General features: G+C 43.3%; 1 protein-coding gene across 3 annotated transcripts in view; it reads left to right on the top strand.

Moving 5' to 3' along the window:
- LOC138480710 (zinc finger protein 850-like) overlaps positions 1 to 9,022 on the top strand; it is a 185,313-nt gene extending 176,291 nt beyond the window's left edge. For 2 of the 3 annotated variants that reach the window (XM_069612412.1, XM_069612413.1), the window contains exon 2: positions 3,877 to 9,022. In XM_069612412.1, coding sequence (XP_069468513.1) covers positions 5,706 to 8,378 — 2,673 coding nt within the window. In that variant the 5' untranslated portion in view covers positions 3,877 to 5,705 and the 3' untranslated portion in view covers positions 8,379 to 9,022. The remainder of the gene's footprint in view (positions 1 to 3,876) is intronic. The other variant, XM_069612414.1, reaches the window with a different exon arrangement.
- Positions 9,023 to 24,809: the final 15,787 nt, after the last annotated feature.

The following is a 24,809-nucleotide window of genomic DNA, read 5'->3' on the forward strand; positions in this document are numbered from 1 at the left end:
GGCTCCGATTTTCCCTGAATTTTGCATCCGATGGTGCCCCAGTGCGTCAGCTATCGATGCAGATGTCAGAAGTGTATAGAACTCTCAGGAATCAGGCTATAAAAGACAGGATATTTGCAGCGGTCACAGAGCCGATCAAACTCACGTCCGCTCCATTGCGCTGCTGGCCACGCCCCTGGAGTCAATCTTGATATATATACTCTAAGGTCTTTAAGCTGATTTGTGTAATTTAAGCTTTTGTCACACGCATTTGGTTTTGGCTCCCTCTGAGGTTGAATTAGCATGTTTTTTTTTTGGCTCAGAACCCTCACCAAAACAAAGAGGCCTTTGGGGGACTTCTTTGATGCCTCCAGACACCAGATTCACCAGTGGTGCTGGATGTGAACCTGCATTTGTCCCTGTTATATATATCTCGCCACTTGCTGCAGGAATTAAGCCCAATCCCCCAGGACCCATCTCTTGAGGTTTAGTTTTTAGAAAAATTGGGGCTATCTTTATTGCTGGATTCATCACCTTTGGTTTTTTTTTCGCAAGAAGGAAAATTGGGGCAATACGCTTCAGGGGTTCGACTATGTCTGTTTGAATGCCCACTGTCATTTTCTTTAGGTCCGCCTAAGGGAACTCTTTTGTTTGTTTCTTATCATTTTCTTTAATGTTTTTTTCTGTTTTTTCCCTTTTCCTCTCTTTGGCGGATTCACTTTTTCTTCTATTACCACCACTCCAACCTTTGCTTTAAGAGACTTCATAAAGCGATTAGTATCAGTTATCAGATGTTTCCTTTTGATTTTACACTTCCCTTTCAACTCCCCTGTTAATTTTGGCATGTCTTCCATTGTCATTTTTTTCTTTTTCTTTTTCGCTTTGCCTGACAATTTCTTCTTTTTTTTCTCTACTCCCTGTTCCTCAAAGTTTATAGTAGGCTTTCCAGGCACTGTGGATGTTACATCTAGATCTATAACCTGTGCCATTCGGAGAAATTCCTCCATCACTGATTCTGACAGGTGAATCATCTGGCAATGGCTCAGGGGTTATTAAAGGTTGCTCACAATTGCAACTCTCGTCATTCAGTTTCGAAGGTGACTTTGAGGTCTTCACCAGAACACCTAGATCTATTTTCACCAGGTCACATTGGTCCGAAAGTTGTTCCAGTTTTGTCACTTGAACTCTTGACCTTTCCCGAAGTTACTTTTGGATAGCTCCCATACCTTCATTGACAGCTGTTTTCAATGCCGTCGCCATTATATCATTCAATTCCAGTTCCTTCGATATGTCCAACATTATCCCTGTGTGTTGCTGTACGTCCAACTTAATTGATTCGAAGACTTTCACTAATGAGCTTAACACAAAGTTCAGAGCAGTAATTGTTGGGGGAATTAGGGTAGGATTTGAATCGATTTGCCCTTGTTGCTGGATGTTTGCAAACAAGTCAGCCAACCTAATTGGTTCATAGAATGTGGACTCCTTTTCCAAATTATCTTGTTGTTCTTCCGGTATTTTATTTAATTCATAAGATACATTCATTGGTATTTGCATTTCTAGTTCCAACAAATCTTCATCACAAGGGCCAATCCCAGTTGTAAGCACTGGCACATTTACCTCATTTATTGGAGGACTCGCTACGGAGCAGAAAGTTGTTGATTGTGTGCCTTGCGAAAAATGAGTTAATATTGCATTTTTCATTGTGGTCGTCCTCAAAGTGTAGTCTAAGTTGGAGGGCAGTGAATCACGAATGAGATGATTGACTGGTGTCGAAATTCCCACTTCCTGGCCTTGCAGGGATCGAAGGTCCACAGATGAGTTCAGAAAGCCGGAGGTTGAGGGAATTTGATTATCCAAAGAGAACACCCTAGGCGGTGGACGCAATATGCCCCCACCTGTCTTGTAGCATTTAAAACAAAATCTACTTTGCATACCTTGCACGTTCTCATCCGGATCCTTACCCAATCCCTCTATAATGATCTTTTTCAAATGGAAATCATCAGGATTGGCAGAACTCCGCAGATTATACATTATGCAGATGTCTCACAATTATTGATTAGTTCGGCACCAGCACACCACCCTTGGTCAAAGGCTCAATGGCTGGCAGGACAAAAAAAAAGAAAAGAAAAAAAAAGAACAAAAGAAATATATAGGTGCCGCATTCAACAGCCCCAGATAGCTACGATCCAGTGATCTAGTGATATGGGGAGCAATCAGCCTTGCATATCAATCATTCATACGGCCTTATCATAACCAGGAAAGACCGAAAATAGTTCACAGTACCTTTTTTGTGACCAGGGAGACGAGCGCAGCGGACGTGCGCGTTCAACTTCACTTGGGATTTTATTCCCCCGTCCTGCATCCAGCGCACAGCACAGCCAAACAGCCTTCACAAAATCCACGCCCTTGACTCCGCGGGCTTCACGGCGACGGATTGCTGTTTAAATCTACTTCCTGGTCGAGGATCAGTGGGCAGAGCTAGGGAGCTCACAGTTCTTCAAGGCATCCTCAAAATTCGATTTTTGCTTCAAGTAGAAATGCAGGTTAAAAAAGAAAAAGCATCACAATCCACTACGGTACGTGCTCCACGTCCACTCTTCCTCGTCCCAGTACTTACCTCATGAGCATTATTAAAATAACTCCTCACTCTTTTTTTCATTTGCTATTTTTAGTATTGGGATTAACAAGTCCCTCTCCTGCCTGTACAAAATAAAACACCAATCTTTTCTGAACTCTGTATGGACCTGACCTGGGTTCTCTTCAGTTCATGAGACCCTTTTCCTCTGTAGACTAAGGCCTGGATGCCCAAGGCATGGGGCACGTAACCATTCTCCAGACAAAACAATATGTTAGTTATCACTGGCTCCAGGTTGCTGCAGGGATTAAATTCAAATCTCTCTGCATCATCCACAAGGCTGTCTGGAGCCTGGGACCACACTATCTGCAACTTTCTCTAACTAAATACTCTCCCTATAGACCTCTACATCTGGCACCAACTCTATGTGTGTAAAGCATTTCACTAAACAGAGGGCCGGAGGCCGATCACTTTCTTCAGCTGGCACCCTATTATGGAACAGCCTCCAGCATCCTCTTTGTCTTGAGCAGGATTTACTCAAATTCCGGACGCTCCTGAAGACTCTCCTTTTCACTTCCTCCTTCCCTCCTCTGCTAATCTTACAGTCGCTGTAATTGGTCACCAGGTCCCTTATGCATCCTCGGGGTCCTGTCCTCCCACACTCAATCGCCCCGGCCTCTTCCTACCTTTCAGCACTTGCCTCAGCACCCACCGACCTTCGTCCTGTGGGCTTGCACTATCCACCCAATGCGGCCCTAAGCCGCATAGCACTTACCATATTAGGCAGTTCATCTGCTGCTCACTCATGAGCACGGACATTCCAGCACCTATCCCCACTCTCACTCTTCTCGCTGCACTTGCACGTTCTGAATACTCACAAGGCATAGTAGGTTCATTTTTTTGTCCTCCACTGTACTATTGTTTTCAATCCCCTGTTCCCTCCCTGTTGCCCTGTGGGTGCTTTGAAACGGAATTGACTTACTGTATAAGTGCCTGACCAATGCACAATAAATAATAAATAAATACATACATTTGACGCAATATAAGTCCCTTGTCACTTAACCTATCATAACTCTCCCACAGCAACAAGGTTAAGAGAGATTGCATGTAATATGTGCCTCTGCTGTTGCCATAAAATCACTTTTGTGGAGATGAGAGCATCCTTGTTGCTAGGGAGCCTTGTGGTCTATGCCATCCTATATTTTAATTGTATAACATTACCTGTAAGCTAACTACATTTATGATTTTCCTCCTAATAATTATGCATTTTATTTCTTGCTCACAATACACTAATTCCATGACTCTTCTTTTTAATCCAACAGGAAAACTATCCACAGTAATGGAAACTGTTTGAATGGAGTCCTGTGCAGGGATAGCTCTGAGAATGTTTGTGAAAGAAGCCTTTTCCCAGGACGCCTAATGGCTCAAGCAGCAGAGAATCATTCCCACTTATCAACCTTTTTGAAAAGCTTATCGTCAGAAAATCTCTGAAACCAAATTACCTTTTGAACACGGTGGATGATATTAACTGTCTAATTAATAGGACTGCATTCACCATAATGGGGATGACGATGTGCATAGGGAACAGCTCATGTAAATGTACTGAATGTGTCAAATTGTTATTGAATTGCATGTAGCACAGGATGTACGAGCCGCACAAAAGTCTCTAAAATGAACTGCTAGGCACTATATTAAAATCTGCACAGTTAACCCTAATAGTGAGCCATACCATATTCATATGTTGAATGTTTCCTCGCTGTTTCAGTGAATGCAACTCAAAGGCCAACAAACTACAAAGCAGTGGAAAAGACACAGAAGAGGACATGTAAATGTAGACAAGGTCACATAAAGACTCACAAGCCTATTCATCGGAACTTTGCATGGTGGAAATCCTGGTACAAACTGATCCCCAAATGTCGGCAAGTTGAAGCCACTCATACCCTGTGTCCAGCATAACCAGCTAATCACCACCTTCTCTGGCCCTGGGGATGGCTGACGTGGTTGCTGAAGTTCATGGTAAATGTTGATGACGGCGCAGCAGCACCTGCCAGAGTAGCATCTGAAGACACTGAGCTGCACTTACGGAGGCTAAAAGGGAAGTATGTGATCATACAGAGCGTTGCGCTGGCATGCCCTGCCATCTTAATAATGCTCATTCCAGTCATTACTGTTATGCAAAGAAATACCTGCCCTAGTGATGCACTATCCTGTTGAGTGAATGTACTGACTGTAAGAAAGTGTCTTTTATAAGGAGAAAAGGATTCTGGAGCCATTAGCTAATGAGATAGCTCTACGGGTTACGCACTGACTGTTGAGATACATGTGCATTCTTCAGGACAGAGGTTAGAATCCTGGCAAAGCCAGCTCAGTTTCTCAAAATTCTGAGGTTATTAAGTGAAAACCAACTTCACATGGGTAATATTAATTATGTATATACATTTTCCATGTGCAGCGCTGTAGTGAAGAAAACAATATAAATAACAAATTATAATTATTACCCTAGGGAGTGAACATAAAAACTCCAGGACTTTTTTGAATGAGGTAGCCGATAAGCTGAATGCCCACTCAATGGAGTAGATTGTGTACATGTTCCGAATGTGGCAGAGGATTTTGTAACACTTCCCATTTAATAAGACAACACGCAGGACACACCACATACAGATAATTTAAATTTACTACAGCAAATGATACAGCTTTAACAATGCAGGAAAAGGAAGCAGAGGCATCACACTGAGAAAAAACAATGCCCCAACACAATGCCATCAAAGTGACACCAGGGACACTGGAGGCATCAAGGCTTTCATTATAAATCAAAGGTGATCAGGCACCTCACAACTAACACTGTGGAAAATCCATACAAAGGACAGAGTGTGGCAAGGATTTCTTTTCAGATAGAAAGCTGAGGCTACATCAGCCAACTCACATTGTTGTGAAACACTACACATTCACTAGGGTTGGCAACACTTTCATTACAAACTCAGAGCTAATGCTACATGAGAACTAGCATACTGGCAAAGAAACATTTAAATGTACTGAGTGTGACAAGACATTCATTACAAATAAATAGCTCATAATTAATCACAAAATACACACTTGCGAGAGAACATGCAAATGTTCAGAGTGTCACAAGCATTTCATTAGAAAGAGCCTGATGATGCTACATCAGGCAGTTCACACTGGAGTGAAACCATATACATGTACAGAGTGTGACAAGGCTTTCATTACAAAGAGAGAGCTGATGCTACATCAGGCAGTACACACTGGAGTGAAACCATATACATGTACAGAGTGTGACAAGGCTTTCATTACAAAGAGAGAGCTGATGCTACATCAGGCAGTACACACTGGAGTGAAACCATATACATGTACAGAGTGTGACAAGGCTTTCATTACAAAGAGAGAGCTGATGCTACATCAGGCAGTACACACTGGAGTGAAACCATATAAATGTACAGAGTGTGACAACGCTTTCGCTAGAAAGAGAGATCTGATGCTACACCAGGCAGTACACACTGGAGTGAAACCATTTAAATGTACAGAGTGTGTCAAGGCTTTCATTACAAAGAGAGAGCTGATGCTACATCAGGCAGTTCACACTGGAGTGAAACCATATAAATGTACAGAGTGTGACAAGGGGTTCGTTAGAAAGAGTGGGCTGATGCTACATCAGGCAGTACACACTGGAGTGAAACCATTTAAATGTACAGAGTGTGACAAGGCGTTCACTACAAAAGGAAATCTGATGCTACATCAGGCAGTTCACACTGGAGTGAAACCATATAAATGTACAGAGTGTGACAAGGCTTTCATTACAAAAGGAAATCTGATGGTACATCAGGCAGTACACACTGGAATGAAACCATATAAATGTACAGAGTGTGACAAGGCTTTTATTGCAAAGAGAGAGCTGATGCTACATCAGGCTGTACACACTGGCATTAAACCATATAAATGTACAGAGTGTGACAAGGCTTTCAGTAAAAAATCACACCTGATGCTGCATCAGGCAGTACACACTGGAGTGAAACCATATAAATGTACAGAGTGTAGCAAGGCTTTCATTACAATGAGTCGGCTGAAGCTACATCAGAAAGCACACACTGGCACGAAACCCTATGTATGTACAGAGTGTAGCAAGGCTTTCATTACAATTAGTCTGCTGGAGCTACATCAGAAAGCACACACTGGCGTGAAACCGTATGTATGTACAGAATGTGGCAAGGCTTTCATTACAATGAGTCGGCTGAAGCTACATCAGAAATCACACACTGGCGTGAAACCATATGCATGTACAGAGTGTGACAAGGGTTTCATTACAAAGGGAAATCTGATTGTACATCATGCAGAACACACTGGTGTGATGCCATATAAATGTACAGAGTGTGACAAGGCTTTTATTACAAAGAGAAAGCTGATGCTACATCAAGCAGTACACACTGGCGTGAAACCATTTACATGTACAGAGTGTTGCAAGGCTTTCATTACCAAGAGAGAACTGATGCTACATCATGCAGTACACACTGGTGTGAAACCATATAAATGTACAGAATGTGACAAGGCTTTCCTTACAATGAGTACGCTGAAGCTACATCAGAAAACACACACTGGTGTGAAACCGTATGTATGTACGGAGTGTGACAAGGCTTTCATTACAACAAGAAATTTGATTGTACATCAGGCAGTACACACTGGAGTGAAACCATATGAATGCAAAGAGTGTGACATGGGTTTCATTAAAAAGGGAAATCTGATGCTACATCAGACAGTACACACTGGTGTGATGCCATATAAATGTACAGAGTGTGTCAAAGCTTTCATTACAAAGAGAAAGCTGATGTTACATCAGGTAGTACACACTGGGGTGCAACCATTTACATGTACAGAGTGTGGCAAGGCTTTCATTACCAAGAGAGAACTGATGATACATCATGCAGTACACACTGGTGTGAAACCATATAAATGTACAGAGTGCGACAAGGCTTTCACTAGAAAGACACACCTGAAGCTACATCAGGCTGCACACACTGGAGTGAAACCATATAAATGTATAGAGTGTGACAAGGCTTTCGGTAAAAAGGCAGACCTGTTGCTACATCAGGCAGTACACACTGGCGTGAAACCATTTAAATGTACTGAGTGTGACAAGGCTTTCGCTATAAAGGTACGCCTGAAGCTCCATCAGGCAGTTCACACTGGATTGAAACCATATAAATGTACAGAGTGTGGCAAGCCTTTCATTACAATGAGTCGGCTGAAGAAACATCAGAAAGCACATGCTGGCGTTAAAGCATATGTATGTACAGAGTGTGGCAAGGCTTTCAGTGCAAATGCAGATATGATCAGACATCAGAGAATTCACACTGGTGAGAAGCCATATACATGTACTGAGTGTGGCAAAGCATTCACTCAATCAGGTCAACTCTCAGCACATCTAAATTACCACACTGGCATGAAACCATATGTATGTACAGAGTGTGGCAAGGCTTTCATTAGAAATGCAAATCTGATTAGACATCATAGAATCCACACTGGTGAGAAACCATTTAAATGTACAGCCTGTGACAAGGCTTTCACTAAGAAGACAAGCCTAATGCACCATCAGGCAGTACACACTGAAGTGAAACCAAACGTATGTACAGAGTGTGGCAAGGCTTTCATTAGAAATGCCAATCTGATTAGGCATCGGAGAATCCACGCTGGTGGGAAACCATGTGGCAACGATTTTATCACAGAGAGAGAGCTGATGCTACATCAGGCAGTACACAGTGGAGTGAAAACATATAAATGTACAGAGTGTGAAGAGCGTTCTATCGTTACATCATAATTGCTTCACTCTGTGAAACCATGTAAGGGTTATAAAGTCCAGAAAGACTTTCAATTAAAACAGTAACTAATACAGCACCATCACGGCCACACTGGTGAGGATGAATGGGAATGTCATTATGGTGATCAGGTTTACAAGAATAATATATTGGTACATCAGAGAATTCATACAAGTAAGATGCCATGTGAATGTTCTCACTGTAAATCTACTCAGTGTGTCCAGGCTTTTATCTAAAAGGAGATCCGACGCTGCATAAAATCTCTCCCGTAGAGGAACAATATACAATTTCTTGATGTTCGAAAGCTTTCTAGCATATTTTTGCTCTATTGCAACATCAGAAATACTGCACTGTGTTATGGTAGAAGAGGAAATAGTCTGTTATCAGCATAGGAATTTGAGAAAGTAGTACGGCTGATTACTGCAGGTAAAGCGGTGAGCAACGGGTAGTGTTATTTGATTGTATCGGTCCTCTGCCTAAGTGACTATTTTAGAACTGATCCATTCTGCACTGTGCTCCTGTTTTCATTTTAGGAATGGATTTAGGATGTGATTTGTATTCATTTAACTGGCTTTCAATGCAGATTCACATTTTATTCAGCGGTGTGAGCTCTTAAATAAAAATTATAATTTGGAATAAATAAATACTACACTGGTGTGAGACCCTTTGAATTTTCGGCATTGCATAAGGGACAGCTGCTGTTGTAGCCATGAGACATCATTTCATTGTATGAAGTGTTACCCAGATTGTATTAAAAGAACGTATACCACCCTTAATCACTTTAAATATACTGGGTGTAACAAGTTGTTAGGCAGAATTATATGCAGTACCCTTTAGGAACACCACACACAATTAAGACTACAAGTGACAGTACAAATTCACCTTTGGTACAAGCCTGTACTACAAAGTAAAGTGCTAGCGATGGCTGAGCAGCCAGACTTATCTCAAGAGTAAGTGAGCAGTATCAATAGTTACACAAAGGACAGCAATTACTATGATTCAAACAAACACCGACTCAAGGTGTCGGAGTAAAAGAATATACATTTATTTACACATCAGTTGTAAAATATTTCACTAAAGTAGAGCAATTGAAAAGTCACACTCTTAATACACTACACCACACCCAATAGATTCTGGACACGTTAGGCTCAAAATGAAGTGTGAGCAAAATGGCACTCCAGCAATTTAAAAAGGAGGGAAAGACAAAGTATAGGCAATAATTGAACAACACCAACAAGTAAGTAAGCAGGGCAATCTAGAAAAAGGAACTACAGTGAAGAAATCAGATTCAAACCGGGCCTGGCCCAAAGTCAATGGGTCAGAGTCTTTTGCTCAAGATCACACAGTTCAGGGTAGTTCACGGTTAAGTCTTTGCCAAGAGTTCGAGAAAAAGTTGGTTGGCAGAAAAGTTAGTTTAAAGAATGGAGAAGGACAAGCCCTCGGATTGGCAAAAGGTTTCACACTCTTTTACCGCGGCTGAACGAAATGGACAACCGGATTTGAACAGTACCTTAAATGGAGAAGAAGGCTGTAGCTGAGGCGGATGTTCCTGGCAGGTCCTGCAGGCTCACGGTTCATGAAGCAACTGTTGGACTGACACAAAGTAGGAAGACTGGAGGGTCCTGCACTGCCCAGGGAAGAAACCAGCAGCAGAGCAAAGCAATGAATAAAATGTGTGCTGCTTAAAACACAAGCAGGGTCTGTTCCTCCTGGCTATCCGGTTCACTGTAGCTCTGTACAGCAAATTCGACCAGAGAAGGGAGACCTGACGAGCAGCTTGACAAACTGGTTGTTCCCACCAGCTCGAGGGGAGAATATTCCTTGAAGATCTTCCCTGTCGTTGGAGTATGAAGATTCAGACAATGAACATGTCCCCTCAGAAGGCAATTTTAAATAACAGCCGCTACACCAATATAGGCTGCATTATGTATTCTCAATGGACATAAAGCAGTATTGTCAAAATATATCATTTTTAATATATTAATCTCTAATTCAGCACAAGTAATACAAAAATTGTTTAAAACATATACACATAACATAGTCATATACATGTTAAAAACATTCCACCTCACAGTTAATCTTTTTAAAGGTAGAACCCAAGACGAAATCAATAGAAAATTGATTAATTTGGAACAGAAGCTGATTTTTCTTACCAATAGTCACATTATAGGATTAAATGAAAATATAGAGTGGCATAATATTAGATAAGAGAGCTTGGTGTCACAGTGATAGGGCTCACAACATCATTGGAGTGTTGCACTTACTGGGGGTTCCAACTGTGGGAGAATATCAATCTCTATATGTAGAAACAAAGAACTATATATCTGGTGGTGAATTAATGATTGCACAAACCTGTTGGTGTATTTCATCGGTGATTGCTTCTAATTTGGTAAATCCTCATTGAGAGAGGTGACTCTGTGGTTTCTCTTTGACCGTTGGACATGATCGGGTCAGGGGTTTTCCCGCTGTAAGTGTGACTAGAATCACCCAGATGGTTGGCCTATAGTCTTTTTGACTTCTGTGATGGTCATTGGGTCAAAGAATTTCGGTAAGTTAACCCGTTTTCTTTCATTTTGGTGTTGCTACTTTTGAGCTCTAGATGTACCTTTGAGGTTATTGTGGTAGGCACTCTGTTGGCCCGTGTACACGTGGGGTTGTTGTGAGATCCCCATTTGTTTTCCCCGTAGCAATGGTTGCTTGGCAACCTCGCTATCGCTAGGGATTTTTGAGCCCGGCCCTACTTTTGTGTGAAGGGTGCGTGATGACGTATTACGTCACCGCGCGACAACTAGCGTGATGACGTCATCACGGTATGCCACTTACGCGTAAGGAGGATTCGTGTACGGTTGTTGGTAGAACTGGCGGTGGACGCATCCGCCGGCCCCTGATCTCGAATTTCTATACGTGGCTGCCTACTAGGAGTGTATCCATCAAATTGTAGGTAAGAGCTAGGAATGTTGTCTAATTACTCGAGTCCTATATGGGGATACTCCTTTACATTTTGCTGATCTAGCATTGTACTATTACAGAGCGAGAGGTTTACATCCGTGAAGAGGAAGAGGCCGTATTCAGATGGACTCTGATTAGAACATATATTTGTTGGCTTACAAGAGCCTGAGATAGGTAAGAACTCTCCTTTGAGTTGGATGAGAGGAATAATGGATATTTGGTGGGATAATGAAATCTATCTTCCACTCCCTGTATTTTAGGCACCTGTAGGTCTAGAGGAATTGGAAAGGGCTACCACGACTGAGACTTGGTTGGATCTATGAAAGGAACAGCTTCCACATCCCATGGTGAGCAATCTATATAGTAGAACTTCTATTTTTGGGTTGTATTAGTATCCTACTGGTGATTGAGATGCTAAGATTCCTTTTACTCAGGGGAAAGAACGGCTATTATGAGTCAGAGAGATCTACATTTTAGCTTTGGGGTAGGTTTTTCGTGGTACTTAATGCTGAATCCCTCTTGCTTTTGCAGTGAAGAGCCATAAATGGGTTGGCTTTTGAGGTCCAAGTTAGATATTTCTTGAGACCCTTGACCAGGTGTATGATTTACTGTATACTTGGTACCCTATTGGTGATTATGGTGTGGCTATGGTGATTAATTAAACCGATTATGCCGGTGTTAGTGATACATGTTTGTCTCTTTTTTTCCCTTAGAAATAGCAAGTTGTTGGTTGAATAGGAAGAATCTACCTGAAGCACAGGATTACCTCAGCCCCTGATGAATGTCCGGTTATTGAGAACACAGAGGACAGAAACTTATATAAGTTGGGCTGTGACACACAATGGGAAATGAGATCAATTAAGTTGCCATTGTTGTGTTATGCTGATCTATTTGTCGGCATAAATGTTTCTATACTGTGAGGTGGAATGTTTTTAACATGTATATGACTATGTTATGTGTATATGTTTTTTAAACAATTTTTGTATTACTTGTGCTGAATTAGAGATTAATATATTAAAAATGATATTTTTTGACAATACTGCTTTATGTCCATTGAGAATACATAATGCAGCCTATATTGGTGTAGCGGCTGTTATTTAAAATTGCTTTCTGAGGGGACATGTTCATTGTTTGATATAGTTTGTTGTATATTCCTTCCTTTTGTTGAAATACATGTTATACATCCTCACTTAGTAGACTGCTCTGGGGAATTCCTCTGTAACTGTGACTGCTCGATCCAACGAGTTATATATTGGTTACGGCCATCACGGCTTGGACTTGACACCAGCGTAATACTTATAACGCGCTGCTTCTTGTGGGATTTCCCACTTATTGATTTCTTCGATATACTCTGTGTTCTTGTGCCTTGAAAACGACCTGCGTGTCGAAACACGTGTCGGCTGTTTCTACAACAATTAAAGCATCAATTTTATAATTAGTGCTCCTTATTCATATGGTGTTCAGCGCATCTCCACCTCAACTCCCCTCTTGTACATATTTTCTGGTACCAGCCAGGGTGGACTGGCTGGCGTAGGTGGTAGTGCAGCTCACACTTCAATTTCTCCAGTATCAACACCAACAGTGAATACTAGCGCACAGACCTCGAATGCGATAATCCACATCTACTTTGTTTTACTCTATTTAAGATAGTTTGTACTGGGTCTGTGAGTTTTAAAAGGGAGACTAGTAAAGTCAATGGCAACTTTACATATTCTGGGAGACAGTAGTCAGCCCTAGAAAATGGAGTTGGAGTTGGGAAGCCAAAAAGACAACCCTGTGTCACTGCACTGAAGGTGCTGTCTAACACACAGTAAAAAGATGATGCCTATGGAGTAGGTGAGGCTCCACAGTCTATGAACACAAAAAATGTTAAACACACACAGCAAAACACATGTAAGAGTGGGAAAAAAGGCTCACATTCTTACCAGGTGAAAGAAATAAATCCTAGAAATCCAGCAAAGCTGCCGAGGGACTCAGTAGGTAAGAGAAGTAAGCCATTTTGGAGAATTCTCCCTAACACAAGTCTTTCATTATAGAGAAACATCTCATGATAAGGTTGAAGCACCTTCCTGGTGAGAAAGTATGAGGGTGTCCTGGATGTGATCAGGCTTTTTAAAGCACAAAACAAATCTGTTACATCCGCATTCAAACTGTTAAGTGTCCCAGTGGGTGGGGGGAGAAAGGTATGGCTTTCTAGCCACGGTGTCAAAATTCCACAGTTGAATAAAAACACATATTTTATTTTATTTATTTTTTACATTTGTATAGCGTGCATACAGCCCGAAGGCATTATGGCGCTGTTACTTGTGGCATACTTAGTTACGCAATGGTTACATACATAAGGTTACATACATAGGTTACATGTCAGCTGACGGTATATGCTGAGCTTGTAGTACATTGAGAGTTTGTTTCACAGTATTTGTTACACAATCATTCAAAACGATTTTATGTTTAGGGCACCTTGAAAAGTTCCAGTGAATGTGGTGTGCCGGCTAGGTTTACAAACGTCAGTTGAATAGCATGGTTTTCATAGATTTTCGGAATGCTAGGTGAGAGACCTCTGCTCGCACGGTTGGTGGTAGGGAATTCCAGTGTAGTGCAGCTAGGTATGGGAAGCTGGCCCCACCTGCTCTGGCTCTCTTGACTCTGGGGATCGCGAGCATGTTTGTGTATGGGGTTCTGGTAGGCCTGGATGATCTGGTGAGGTGCATCCTGTCGGAGAGATAGGGTGGAGCAGTGAGATGGATGCATTTGTGGGTGATGGCAAGTGCTTTGAATACAACTCTTTCTCTTACTGGGAGCAAGTGTGCCTGTTTTCTCACCTCTGTGATGTGCTCTTTTTTGGGTATTCCAATGGCTGCTCTGAGGGCGTTGTTTTGTATCGTTTGAAGTTTAGCTAAGTTTTTGGAGGAAGTGCCCAGGAAGAGGGCATTGCAATAGTCGAGTCTTGACCCTGTTATAGCTCTGGCAATTGTGATGTAATTTTCCTTTGATAGAAAGGGCCTGGCTGCTGTGAGCAGTTTAGCATGGTAGGCTGCTGTCGAAGGCGATGGCGTTCACCTGTCTGGTCATTGTTAAATTTGAGTTCAGATAGACACCTAGTCTTTACCGCGTTGGCCGCTGGGATTTTTATGCTGTCGATTGTAAAGTGGGTGAACTGTGAGTCAAGGTTCTTGAGTGTCTCTTTGGAGCCAACTATGAGAAGTTCAGTTTTGTCTGAATTGAGGCATAGGCCGTTGGTTGCCATCCATGCTTGAATTGTGTTGTAGATGTTGTTAAGCGTTTTGGAGTCGGTGTCATAGTCTCCTGTTAGAGTGAGGAGGATCTGGGTATCGTCAGCGTAGGTAGTGTACGAGATACCCAGGGACTCGAGGATGAGGAATAAGGGTCGAGTGAAGATGTTGTAGAGGGTAGGCGAGATGCAAGAGCCCTGTGGAACACCGCATAGGATAACAGTGGGTGAGGCTGAGGCAAGGTCTGAGAAGACTTGCATGGTCCTTTCCTTGTAGGAAAGAGGCGATCCATGTTGTGGCATTAGGAGAGAGGTTAGCTGTGGTGGATAGGTGGTGGCATAGGACCTGGTGGTTGACAAGGTCGAAGGCTGCCGATAAATCTAGAAGGAGGAGTAGAGCGGGTTTCTCTCTTGCGTCATCCATTTGGTTTTTTAGGTCAAGTAGTGCAGACTCAGTCCCGTGACCTGGGCGGAAGCCTGATTGGCGTAGCCCGAGAAGTTTGTTTTCCTCAATGAATTGTTGTACCTGTATATATGAAGCCTTGTCCAAGATTTTGAGAAGGAAGGGGACCGTGGTAATAGGTCGGTAGTTGTTGGGTATGCAAGGGTCGAGGGAAGTTTTCTTTATGAGAGGGCGGACCCAGGCTTCCTTTAGGCAAGAGGGGACTTTGCTTGTGGCAAATGAGGCGTTAACAAAGGCTGTGAGGAAGGGGGCAAGTTGGCTGGTGCAGTCTTTGATGATTGTGGCTGGGCATATGTCTCCTTTGCAATTAGATGGCTTGATGGTTTTCATAATGCTGATTAGATCAGTTTCTGTTATGTCCTTAAAGGAGAAAGAGTTTGATGCCGTAGGTGGGGGTGGTGGTGTGTTGTTGGTGCTCGCGATGTTGAGTGTTTGCCTAGTTCTTTGAATTTTGGTTTGCAGGGTATTGAGCTTATTGTTCATGGCTGAATGGATGTCATTGCACCAGGTTTTATCTTTGGTGAAGTTCTGTGGTGTGGGTGTGGGAGTTTCTAGGTCTCTGAAAATCGAGAAGATTTCTTTTGTGTTGGATTGTGCCTCTCGTATTCTGGCTTCGAAGGAGATGGCTTTGGCTCTAATTATAGCTTTTTTATATTCTTTTGTCTTAGTTTTGAAGTTGAGTTTAGCTTCATCTGTGCATGTGATTTGCCAGAGGGTCAATGCTGCCCGCTTCTCCAAGCGGAGTACAAGGAGGTCTGGGGTAAACCAAGCGTTGGTGTGGTTTGTGGGCTTGGCTTTGTGTGGTTTGAGTGGTGCAATGGCTTCGACAGCTGCTTTAATGGCTGTGTTGTAGGATCTGGCTAGGACGTCGGGATCAGCTGAAAAAGGGGGTCTAAATGCCGGCCCGGCTAGGAGTGGGATAAGGTTGTCCTTGGTGAGCTGTCTGGAGCTTCTGGTCAGCGCTTTGGGCATGGGTGGCTCAGGAGTTTTGTTATTACTGGTGGTGGAGGTGTTAAAGTGAATAGCATGGTGGTCTGACCATGGGATGGGGGTGTTCGTAGTGATGGAGATAGGACAGTTATGCTGAGCTATCCAGTCAAGGGATCGACCTTGTATGTGTGTGGGAGTGGTGATGGTGTTGGTAAACCCAAGGGTTTCGAGTGCTGTGTTGAGTGTTTTGGCTGCATGATCGTTGTCATCATTGAGGCCTAGGTTGAGGTCGCCTAGTAGTATGTCTTTGGTGTGGAGTTTCAAGTTATCGGAGAGGCGATCAGTCAGAGTAGTTTGGAAGTCGCCTATGGTAACATAGGTTGGGCTACTGCTGCACTCATTGCAGCAACGCAGCCCAGTCCAACGTGGCACCTGCCGAACATGCTCAGTGTAATGGGGCAAAGCCTCTGGGGATGTCGGGCTCACCCAGGAAATAAATACTGCCTGGAATCATGTTCCCTCTAACACGTCGATCATGCTTCCATGCACTTTCTATTTGAGAAGTGGAGTGGGTCTTGATGGGAAATGGCATGGAGCAGGTAAGTGAGCCTGGTCCTTTCTGCTTTCAGGCTGCCCCACCCCCGAACTTTTTTGCGGAAGGTGGCCCTCACTTCAAGCCTCTATCTTACTGGCCTTCATTTTGTTAGAGTGCAGGGCTCGCCCCCGTGACCCAAATATTCCTTTTGCAGGCTTTCCAGTGCAGTGCCCCACCCCCTGTAAATGAAATTATTTGTGAGGCAGAAATGCTGCATCAAGCAGTTACACAGATCAAAGCCTATAAATGTGTATCAAGTGGCAAAAGGTGTTCATTGTAAAGAGAAATCTGATTATACGTTGGAGAAAATAAACTACAGAGAACCCATATCAAAGTTTTGAGTTTGGCAACATTTTCTTTGCAACAGAACCACTGATATTACTTCCAAGAAATTGCATTACCACAAAAACCCTATAACTGCTCAAGGTGTGACAACATTTGCATTTCATATGGACATCTGATGCTAACCCAGAAAGATTCCAGATATTCCACACAGAGAAATCATATAAAAGCTCTTATGATTGAGGTTGTATAGAGCACAACGTTAACTACCAGAGTGATCTCTTAGCCCTGTGACCAAAATGGTGAGGGGAAGCGGCAGGACCGCTATTGTTTGAAGAGCCAGGTTATCAGAACCTGTTCTGAATGTGATTAAGCAGAAATGCTATGAACTGCCCCTCCACCTTACCAGATAATATCAATGTGGAACTCACTAAGACACTGAACATTATGATGCTATGAACTGCCACTCCGCCTTACCAGATAATATAAATGCAGAACTCACTAAGACACTGGACATTATGATGCTATGAACTGCCTCTCCACCTTACCAGATAATATAAATGCAGAACTCACTAAGACACTGGACATTATGATGCTATGAACTGCCTCTCCACCTTACCAGATAATATCAATGTGGAACTCACTAAGACACTGAACATTATGATGCTATGAACTGCCTCTCCGCCTTACCAGACAATATAAATGTAGAACTCACTAAGACACTGGACATTATGATGCTATGAACTGCCTCTCCACCTTACCAGACAATATAAATGCAGAACTCACTAAGACACTGGACATTATGATGCTATGAACTGCCTCTCCGCCTTACCAGACAATATAAATGCAGAACTCACTAAGACACTGGACATTATGATGCTATGAACTGCCTCTCCACCTTACCAGATAATATAAATGCGGAACTCACTAAGACACTGGACATTATGATGCTATGAACTGCCTCTCCACCTGACCAGATAATATCAATGTGGAACTCACTAAGACACTGAACATTATGATGCTATGAACTGCCTCTCCGCCTTACCAGACAATATAAATGCAGAACTCACTAAGACACTGGACATTATGATGCTATGAACTGCCTCTCCACCTTACCAGATAATATCAATGTGGAACTCACTAAGACACTGGACATTATGATGCTATGAACTGCCTCTCCACCTTACCAGATAATATCAATGTGGAACTCACTAAGACACTGAACATTATTGTATCAACGAAACAGAAAGGAATAAAAACTATGACCAGAACAACAACAAATGGTTCAGTTACAAACGTGCAGCACTCACAGGGCGGGTCGCAACGTAAAAGGCTCACAGAGAAGGTCTCCCAATGGCAAACTACTCTGTAAAATGCATAACAAGGGCGAACAGAGAACTATTGAAAGAAAGAGAAATCAAAAGCGCATCCATGTTGCACAATGGAACAGTAAAAACGTCATTCACAGCTACAGGGAGTGAAACCCAGAACAATACATTATTCAACCCAAACCCCCTAGAGGTTAGGCCTCACACTTGCTCAGGCCTCCCTGGATAGAATGGCTGCTATCCAACCCAACATTAATCACCAGAAACAATGAGATAGAACAGCAATCCCAAACGCCTGGCCGCTCGCCAAGATTTCTGGAGTTTAATTCTTTTGATCAAAGAACTCCTAGTTAATCTGGCAGAATCACTGACTGATTTCAGTAACATATCATTTGCATCAGGTAACATTCTTGAGTACGTCACCATGACAACCCTCCAAAAATAACAGCACTGGGTTGGAGATACCTGAATCAACAGGTCCATTCCAGCGAATACAATTGCATGCCTGCTGAACAGTCTGTTTTTTGCTCTCACAGGAGTACGGACATAAGTCTCCCTGCATCCCATTCAAAATAAAGCAACAAGACGTATTCTGAGGCTCTAACTCTGGGGTCCATGTCTCATCAGGTCTGAAATCCTAAAACTGTCTCTCCATTATTGAAAATGCTCAACGTCACCTGCATTACTTTCCCATACATGCCAACATTCTGTGACCAAAAATCTGTAGGAATCTTAAAGTTTCAAAAATTGCCACTAAATCGGTAGGCGGTAGGACTGCTTAAAAAGCGGTATCCTACTGCCTAAATCGGTAGGGTTGGCAAGTATGTAGCAGGTGCCGGAGAGAGGGGTGCTGCGTTGTGCAGCTATGCTGAAGAAATAGCATATTGCACTTGCAGGCGGGTGGATGTGGCAAGACTCGCGCTGGGCTGGGCTGAACCGTGTGGTTTCCCCCCGGTTCCTGGCGCAAGCTCACACTTGCCAGAACTCATTAGGAGGAGTGGCTCTCCATTGCGGCTCACCCCAGCATATAGATGACTGGCACTGGGGAGCTGAGGTACAGTGAACCATGTGGCTGTTGATATCCAGAAGTGCTGCAGCGGATCTCACGGGTGCCTCTGACAGTCTGGGGAGGTTGCACTGGCCTGCTAACTGCTGCCAGTAAGAACACACCATTATAAAAGCAGCAGCTTGGACACATCCCCACTGAAGTACGTTCCTCGGATTCTGTGTACTTGTGCACCTTGCAACCATGGCTGAATAAGCTGCTAAATCCAGCGCAAAAAAAATAATAATCATATTTGACGTCACATCAAGAGTCACATATAAGAATGTCCCCAACTGGCATTGAGATCTCGTATGAGACTGTGAAAACATCTCCATTGTACTCTGTGGCAACAAGGTGGATATTAAAGACGTGAAGGCGAAATCCATAGTCTTTAGGAAGAAGAATTTCCAGTACTACGATATTTCTGCCAAGAGTAACGACAACTTTGAAAAATCCTTCCTGTGGCTTGCAAGAAAGCTAATTGGTGATCCCAACGTGGAGTTTGTAGCAATGCCTGCCCTCGCACCGCCTGAAGTTGTTATGGACCCATCATTGGCAGCACAGTATGAAAAAGATTTACAGATTGCCCAAACCACTGCACTGCCAGATGAAGACGATGATCTGTGAGGGCGTGCTGCTGGAGCCCAGCGTCAGAAGGCAACTGCCCTGTGACGTCGATGGTGCAGTGTGTTTGCCACTTTATTATCCAGCTGAGCAGAACATGTGCTTAATCTTTCGGATGCTGAAGGAGATGAATGGGCTTCGGAGTGAATGTGGCAGTAAAATTAATTCCTTCATATTTTGGACCTGCGTATTTAGCTGTTTTGGACTGCAATTACTTTACCCCTCGAGTTTCAAATCTAGTTTAAAGACTGCTACAGTCACATCACTTCAGTGGTGAACCCTGTTTGTTACTGTCATTCCCGTTCCTTTTTTCATTTAGAACATAATGAAGTTGTATTTCAAATACCTAAGCAAGTGAACTTGTATACACTGTAAGTACTTCTTTTAAGGATGCAGTTCTTGTGGAACCACCAATACTGTTTTCTGTTTGTTTTAATTGATTTTATGGTTCTGTGGCACTGTAAAGACACTAGTGCATTACCCTGTGTATTGAACATGCTGCTTGAAAGGACGTGTTGCTCTGCTGGTTAGTGTGAAAGTGACTCCATGTTGGCCGGTTAAACCATGCTGAAATGTTGCTCTTGTCTGCAACTGCAGATGTTAACTATTTGACAAGTCATTCCTACTCCTGTCTGTCTTTTGGACCTCCGCTAAGAAAAGGGGCACCGCTAGATACTATATAGCAGTCTAAAACATTACTGTTGGTGCTATCCAAGTTGGTGCAACCGCTGCCTTTGTTATCTTTGGAACATAGCATACAAGTTGCAGCTGGTTCATACGTGTCCGAACGAATGCCACTTTTACACGCCAATTCTAACTTTTCATTTTGATTGGTTTGGCAAAATGATAATTTGGGTGCTTTCAGCTGTAATCCGGGGTGTATACGGAGATGGAATATTGAGCAAAATAGATTGCGTTGTGAATGGTTTGTAATATGGGAATTAAAATGTTGGAGAGCTTGGACTCACACGGACCCAGTGTCCACATATTGGCTAATAAAATATTTAAAACCCCAGATTGCTCCAATTGCTTGACCTAAAGGTTTGCTTAAGTTTGATACAGTGCCCACCCTCAGAGTCCGTTTGAGTGCAAAACCATTCCCACCCTCAGAATTCTCATCATGTGCAGGTTACTAGATGCCCTCTTGACTCCTACGGATGAGGGCGGTGGCTCAGGGGAAGGTCGCAGGGGGCATAGCTCAGAAAGATAAATCAGAGACAAGGCATGGTAGCTGAAAGGCAGATAGGTGGGAGCCGGGGTCTGGCTGCTGGTTGGTGCTAGAGTCTGTGGGGAGCGCTGGGGGGTTCAGGATGCATGAGGGAACAGCCAGGTGATCCATACTGAGATGGAGAGACAGGGGAAGTGAGTTCCAGAAAGTGGGTACAAGGACGCAGAAGCAGGCTCCTCCTAGTCTGGAGAACTTGAAGTGGGGGGACTACCAGCAGGTGTGTTGAACCTGATCTGAGTATTCGGGTGGGGCGGGAGCATGCGAGTTTGTTTTGGAGGAAAGCAGGGTCTTTCTTAAGGATGGCACACATGGCTTTGAAGGAGGCCTGTCGGCTGACGGGCAGCCAGTGAAGTACCCTGAGTGTGGGGCAGATGTATTCTCTAGGGGAGAAGCCATGCTGCAGAGTTTTGGATATGTTGGATCTTTCTGAGTTGAAAAGCAGGCACCCTAGATAGAGGGTATTGGAGTAGTCTAGGTGCCAGAGGATGATGGCCATGATTGCAGAGACTTTATTGGGGTAGAAGAGCTATGGAAAGATCTGCTTGAGAATGCAGAGGTCGACGGTGCATGATCTGGAGACAGCATAGAGGTGGTGCGAGATGTGGCGCGAGAGGGTCAAGTACGAGCTAAAGGTGCATTCTAGGTTTTTGACAGAGGGCGATGTAGTGGCAGGGGTCCTATGGAAGGCGGCCATGAGGTAGGTTGGGGAAAGAGAGCTGTTTGGCCACAGATTAGGATTTCAAGTTTCCCAGGATCGAGGAGGAGGTGGTTGTTCATCATCCAGCGGTCTACGTCTGAGAGGCAAGATGCAAGATCTGGGAGGGGTGAAGACGGGGAGTTGGGGATCTTGAAGGTGATTTGAGTGTCATCGGCATAGCTGTAACAGGGGAGATTGTGGGAGCGGATGAGCGCAGGAGGGACAAAATGTAGAGGTTGAAGGGGAGAGGGAGGCTCCCTGAAGGACTCTGTGGGGGGCAGAGGCGAAAGGAGGGAGGAAAATGATTTGGGAGAAGCCAGAGAGGAAAGAGGAGATGCATCTAAGGGCAGTGTCTCTGATGCCTAAGTCAAAGAGTCTGTTTGTGTAAATGGAGTGGTTGATCCTGCCGAACGCTGCTGAGATCTGTGTACTGCATTCCACAATCCCTAGGCACAGGTGGTCATAGTGGGCACTGCATGTGAAGGGCAACCAGTAACCATCCAGATGTTTTGGCCTACAACCCCCATGATCCTTCACCTATGACACTGCTGGTTAGAGCTGATGGGAATTGGTGGCCAAAACACCTAGTGGGTCCAATGGGCTAGCCTTTTACATACATTTTCCTCTCACAGAGAAACCAATATAGGTTCTCGTGTCCCCCCGCTGAGAGGATGAGTGGAAAGGCCCAGTGACTGTTGGAACTTAAATGAATGCATGGGGATAGATATCAGGAGCAGTATGAATCCTCAAATGCATAACACCTGGATTGGCCTTTGGTCTGATTTCCAAGCAATGCCTCAGCAAGAATCACTGTGAGGAAAGATGAAGCCCCAAGATTCACTGAACCTTTGCTGCAGGATGAGCGAGCACATGGAGTCTCAATTGGGTGACATAAGGTCCTTCAATCTTCAATCCTCACCAGAGGAGGGGCTTTAGATGTACAGGACATAGCTGAGACAATGCTAGTTCCTTGTTTTGCAACAGGACTAGATGTCAGAAGAAGGACCAAAGGCTCCCTACTAGCATACTTGCCAACCCTACCGATTTTTGTAAAAAAAAAAAAAGAAAAAAAATGTTTTTTTTTTTTTTTACAAAAATTGGTATTTGTTGCCACTAAATCGGTATGCGGAAGGACTGCTTAAAAAGCGGTATCCTACCACCTAAATCGGTAGGGTTGGCAAGTATGCTTTCCTGTTCCTCAAAAACAATGTTGCTTAATACCTGAACTCGTACATAAAGACATTTTCAGGGAAAAAACGTGATTTGCAAGGGCGTTAAGGTAAAGATTTAACGCAACAAAACACATGAAATACGGCAAAGCTGCCGTTACTTTCTGCCCCCCTGTTGCACAGGATATGACCACAATGATGATATCAGATAGGACATCACTGATTACATCACTGATGACACCACTGGTGACATCACTAATTATATCATATATGACATCACTGATTACATCACTGATGGCATCAGACATAACACCTCATATGGTTTAGCTAATGAAAGATTTGATTAAATAAATAAAATTTTGAAATTGTAGGACTATTTTATTGCACATAAAACACATATACATTATTTTCTACTGTAATTATAAGGCACATTTTATTCAGCTGTAATTTCTTTAAATGTAGTGTATCCTCTACAGCATGAGGTATGTACAAAACTGAATGTATTAAAAAATAGGACAGTATTTAAAAATTCTTCTCCTTTTGCAGTTTATCTGTTTCTTTAATAGTAAGTTATCAATTTAGAGAATTAAAACGGAACATAATAAACATTTAATTGCATGTTTACAAGTAATGTTTTTATTTATAAACATAATTTCTTTTGTCTATATATATGAAAACATTTTGTTAAAGGGACGTTATATTTAAGTTGCACTAATAAAAACCTATGAAATTCAATGAAAAAACTTTACTAAAGGGATGTGTCACGCTCACCTGGTATCCACGGGACGCCACCCTACCCTGGTTGGATGATTTGCATTCGAATCCTCTCCCGGCCCCTTGGTAAGGTCTCTGGTTAAAGATGGGTCTGCAATATAGGAGAGCTGGATTCAATACCAGATTGTCTTTATGATTTCCCACCTCCCTTGGCCTCAACTCTTTCCTCCCCCTTGGGCCCCCTCTTCACATTAATATTGTAAAAGGTTGATTCTCTGTCCTGCTCCTCGTGGCAGGGGCGCATAGATGTGGGGGGCGAGCAGCGACCAAGTTACTTCACTGGTGCAAGCCCCTCTGCAGTAATCCAGGCCTGCTGCGACTCCTTAGGTTTGCTGCTTTACAGTCTTTATATGCAGTTCTTATGTTCCTCTTAGTTCGAATAATAATGTCTTGCTTCTTTCCTTTTAGGTATGGAAAGGTATTTTGGTGTTGTCATACAGTTTGAAGATGAGCATGGGCCGGTAGGCGAGAGCACGGTGTGTGCGATGCTGTCCGGTGAGTAATGCGCGATGTGCAGCGCTGTTTCACCTTTTATATTGCTAACCTGTGTCTTTTCTCTCCTTGCAGGTTGCGATGTTCCTTGCCGAGCGCTGTAATGTTCCAGCGATGATACTGACCAGGAGATGACTACCCAGGTAAGAATTGTGTGGCTTTCTTCGATCGGGAAGAAACGTGAGTAAATGCTTACTAATGCTGTCTTTCTTTCTCCTCTTTCCAGGTTATGGTATTCCAGGATGCATGCGGTGCCGGATGATGGAGTTCGTACCTCAGGTGAGTGGAACTGAAGTCGGCGATGGATTGAAGACAGGATACTGGGCCAGGTAAGTTTCGTAGTGTTCTTTCCCTCTCTGCAGGTCCTTGGTTTCAGATAAGCTGGCATCAAAGAACTGGACACGGTGAGCGTTACGCTGCCCACAGCGGAATAACGCGAAGCATGTTCTGCTGTTTGGGTGCGGTTTAAGTAGTCTCAGGTAAAGTAGTCCAGGTAAAATAGTCCCAGGCCTGCCACACCGAAAGTAGTCCATGTAAAGTAGTCCCAGGCCTGCCACACCCAAAAGACTAGACCGCATAGCTCAGTTCCTTGTAACTGAGCTATGTGTGTGCCTCCATGTTGGCT

The sequence above is a fragment of the Ambystoma mexicanum genome, chromosome 5p (assembly GCF_040938575.1).
Source record: "Ambystoma mexicanum isolate Mex_15411 chromosome 5p, UKY_AmexF1_1, whole genome shotgun sequence".
NCBI classification, from domain to species: Eukaryota; Metazoa; Chordata; class Amphibia; order Caudata; family Ambystomatidae; genus Ambystoma; species Ambystoma mexicanum.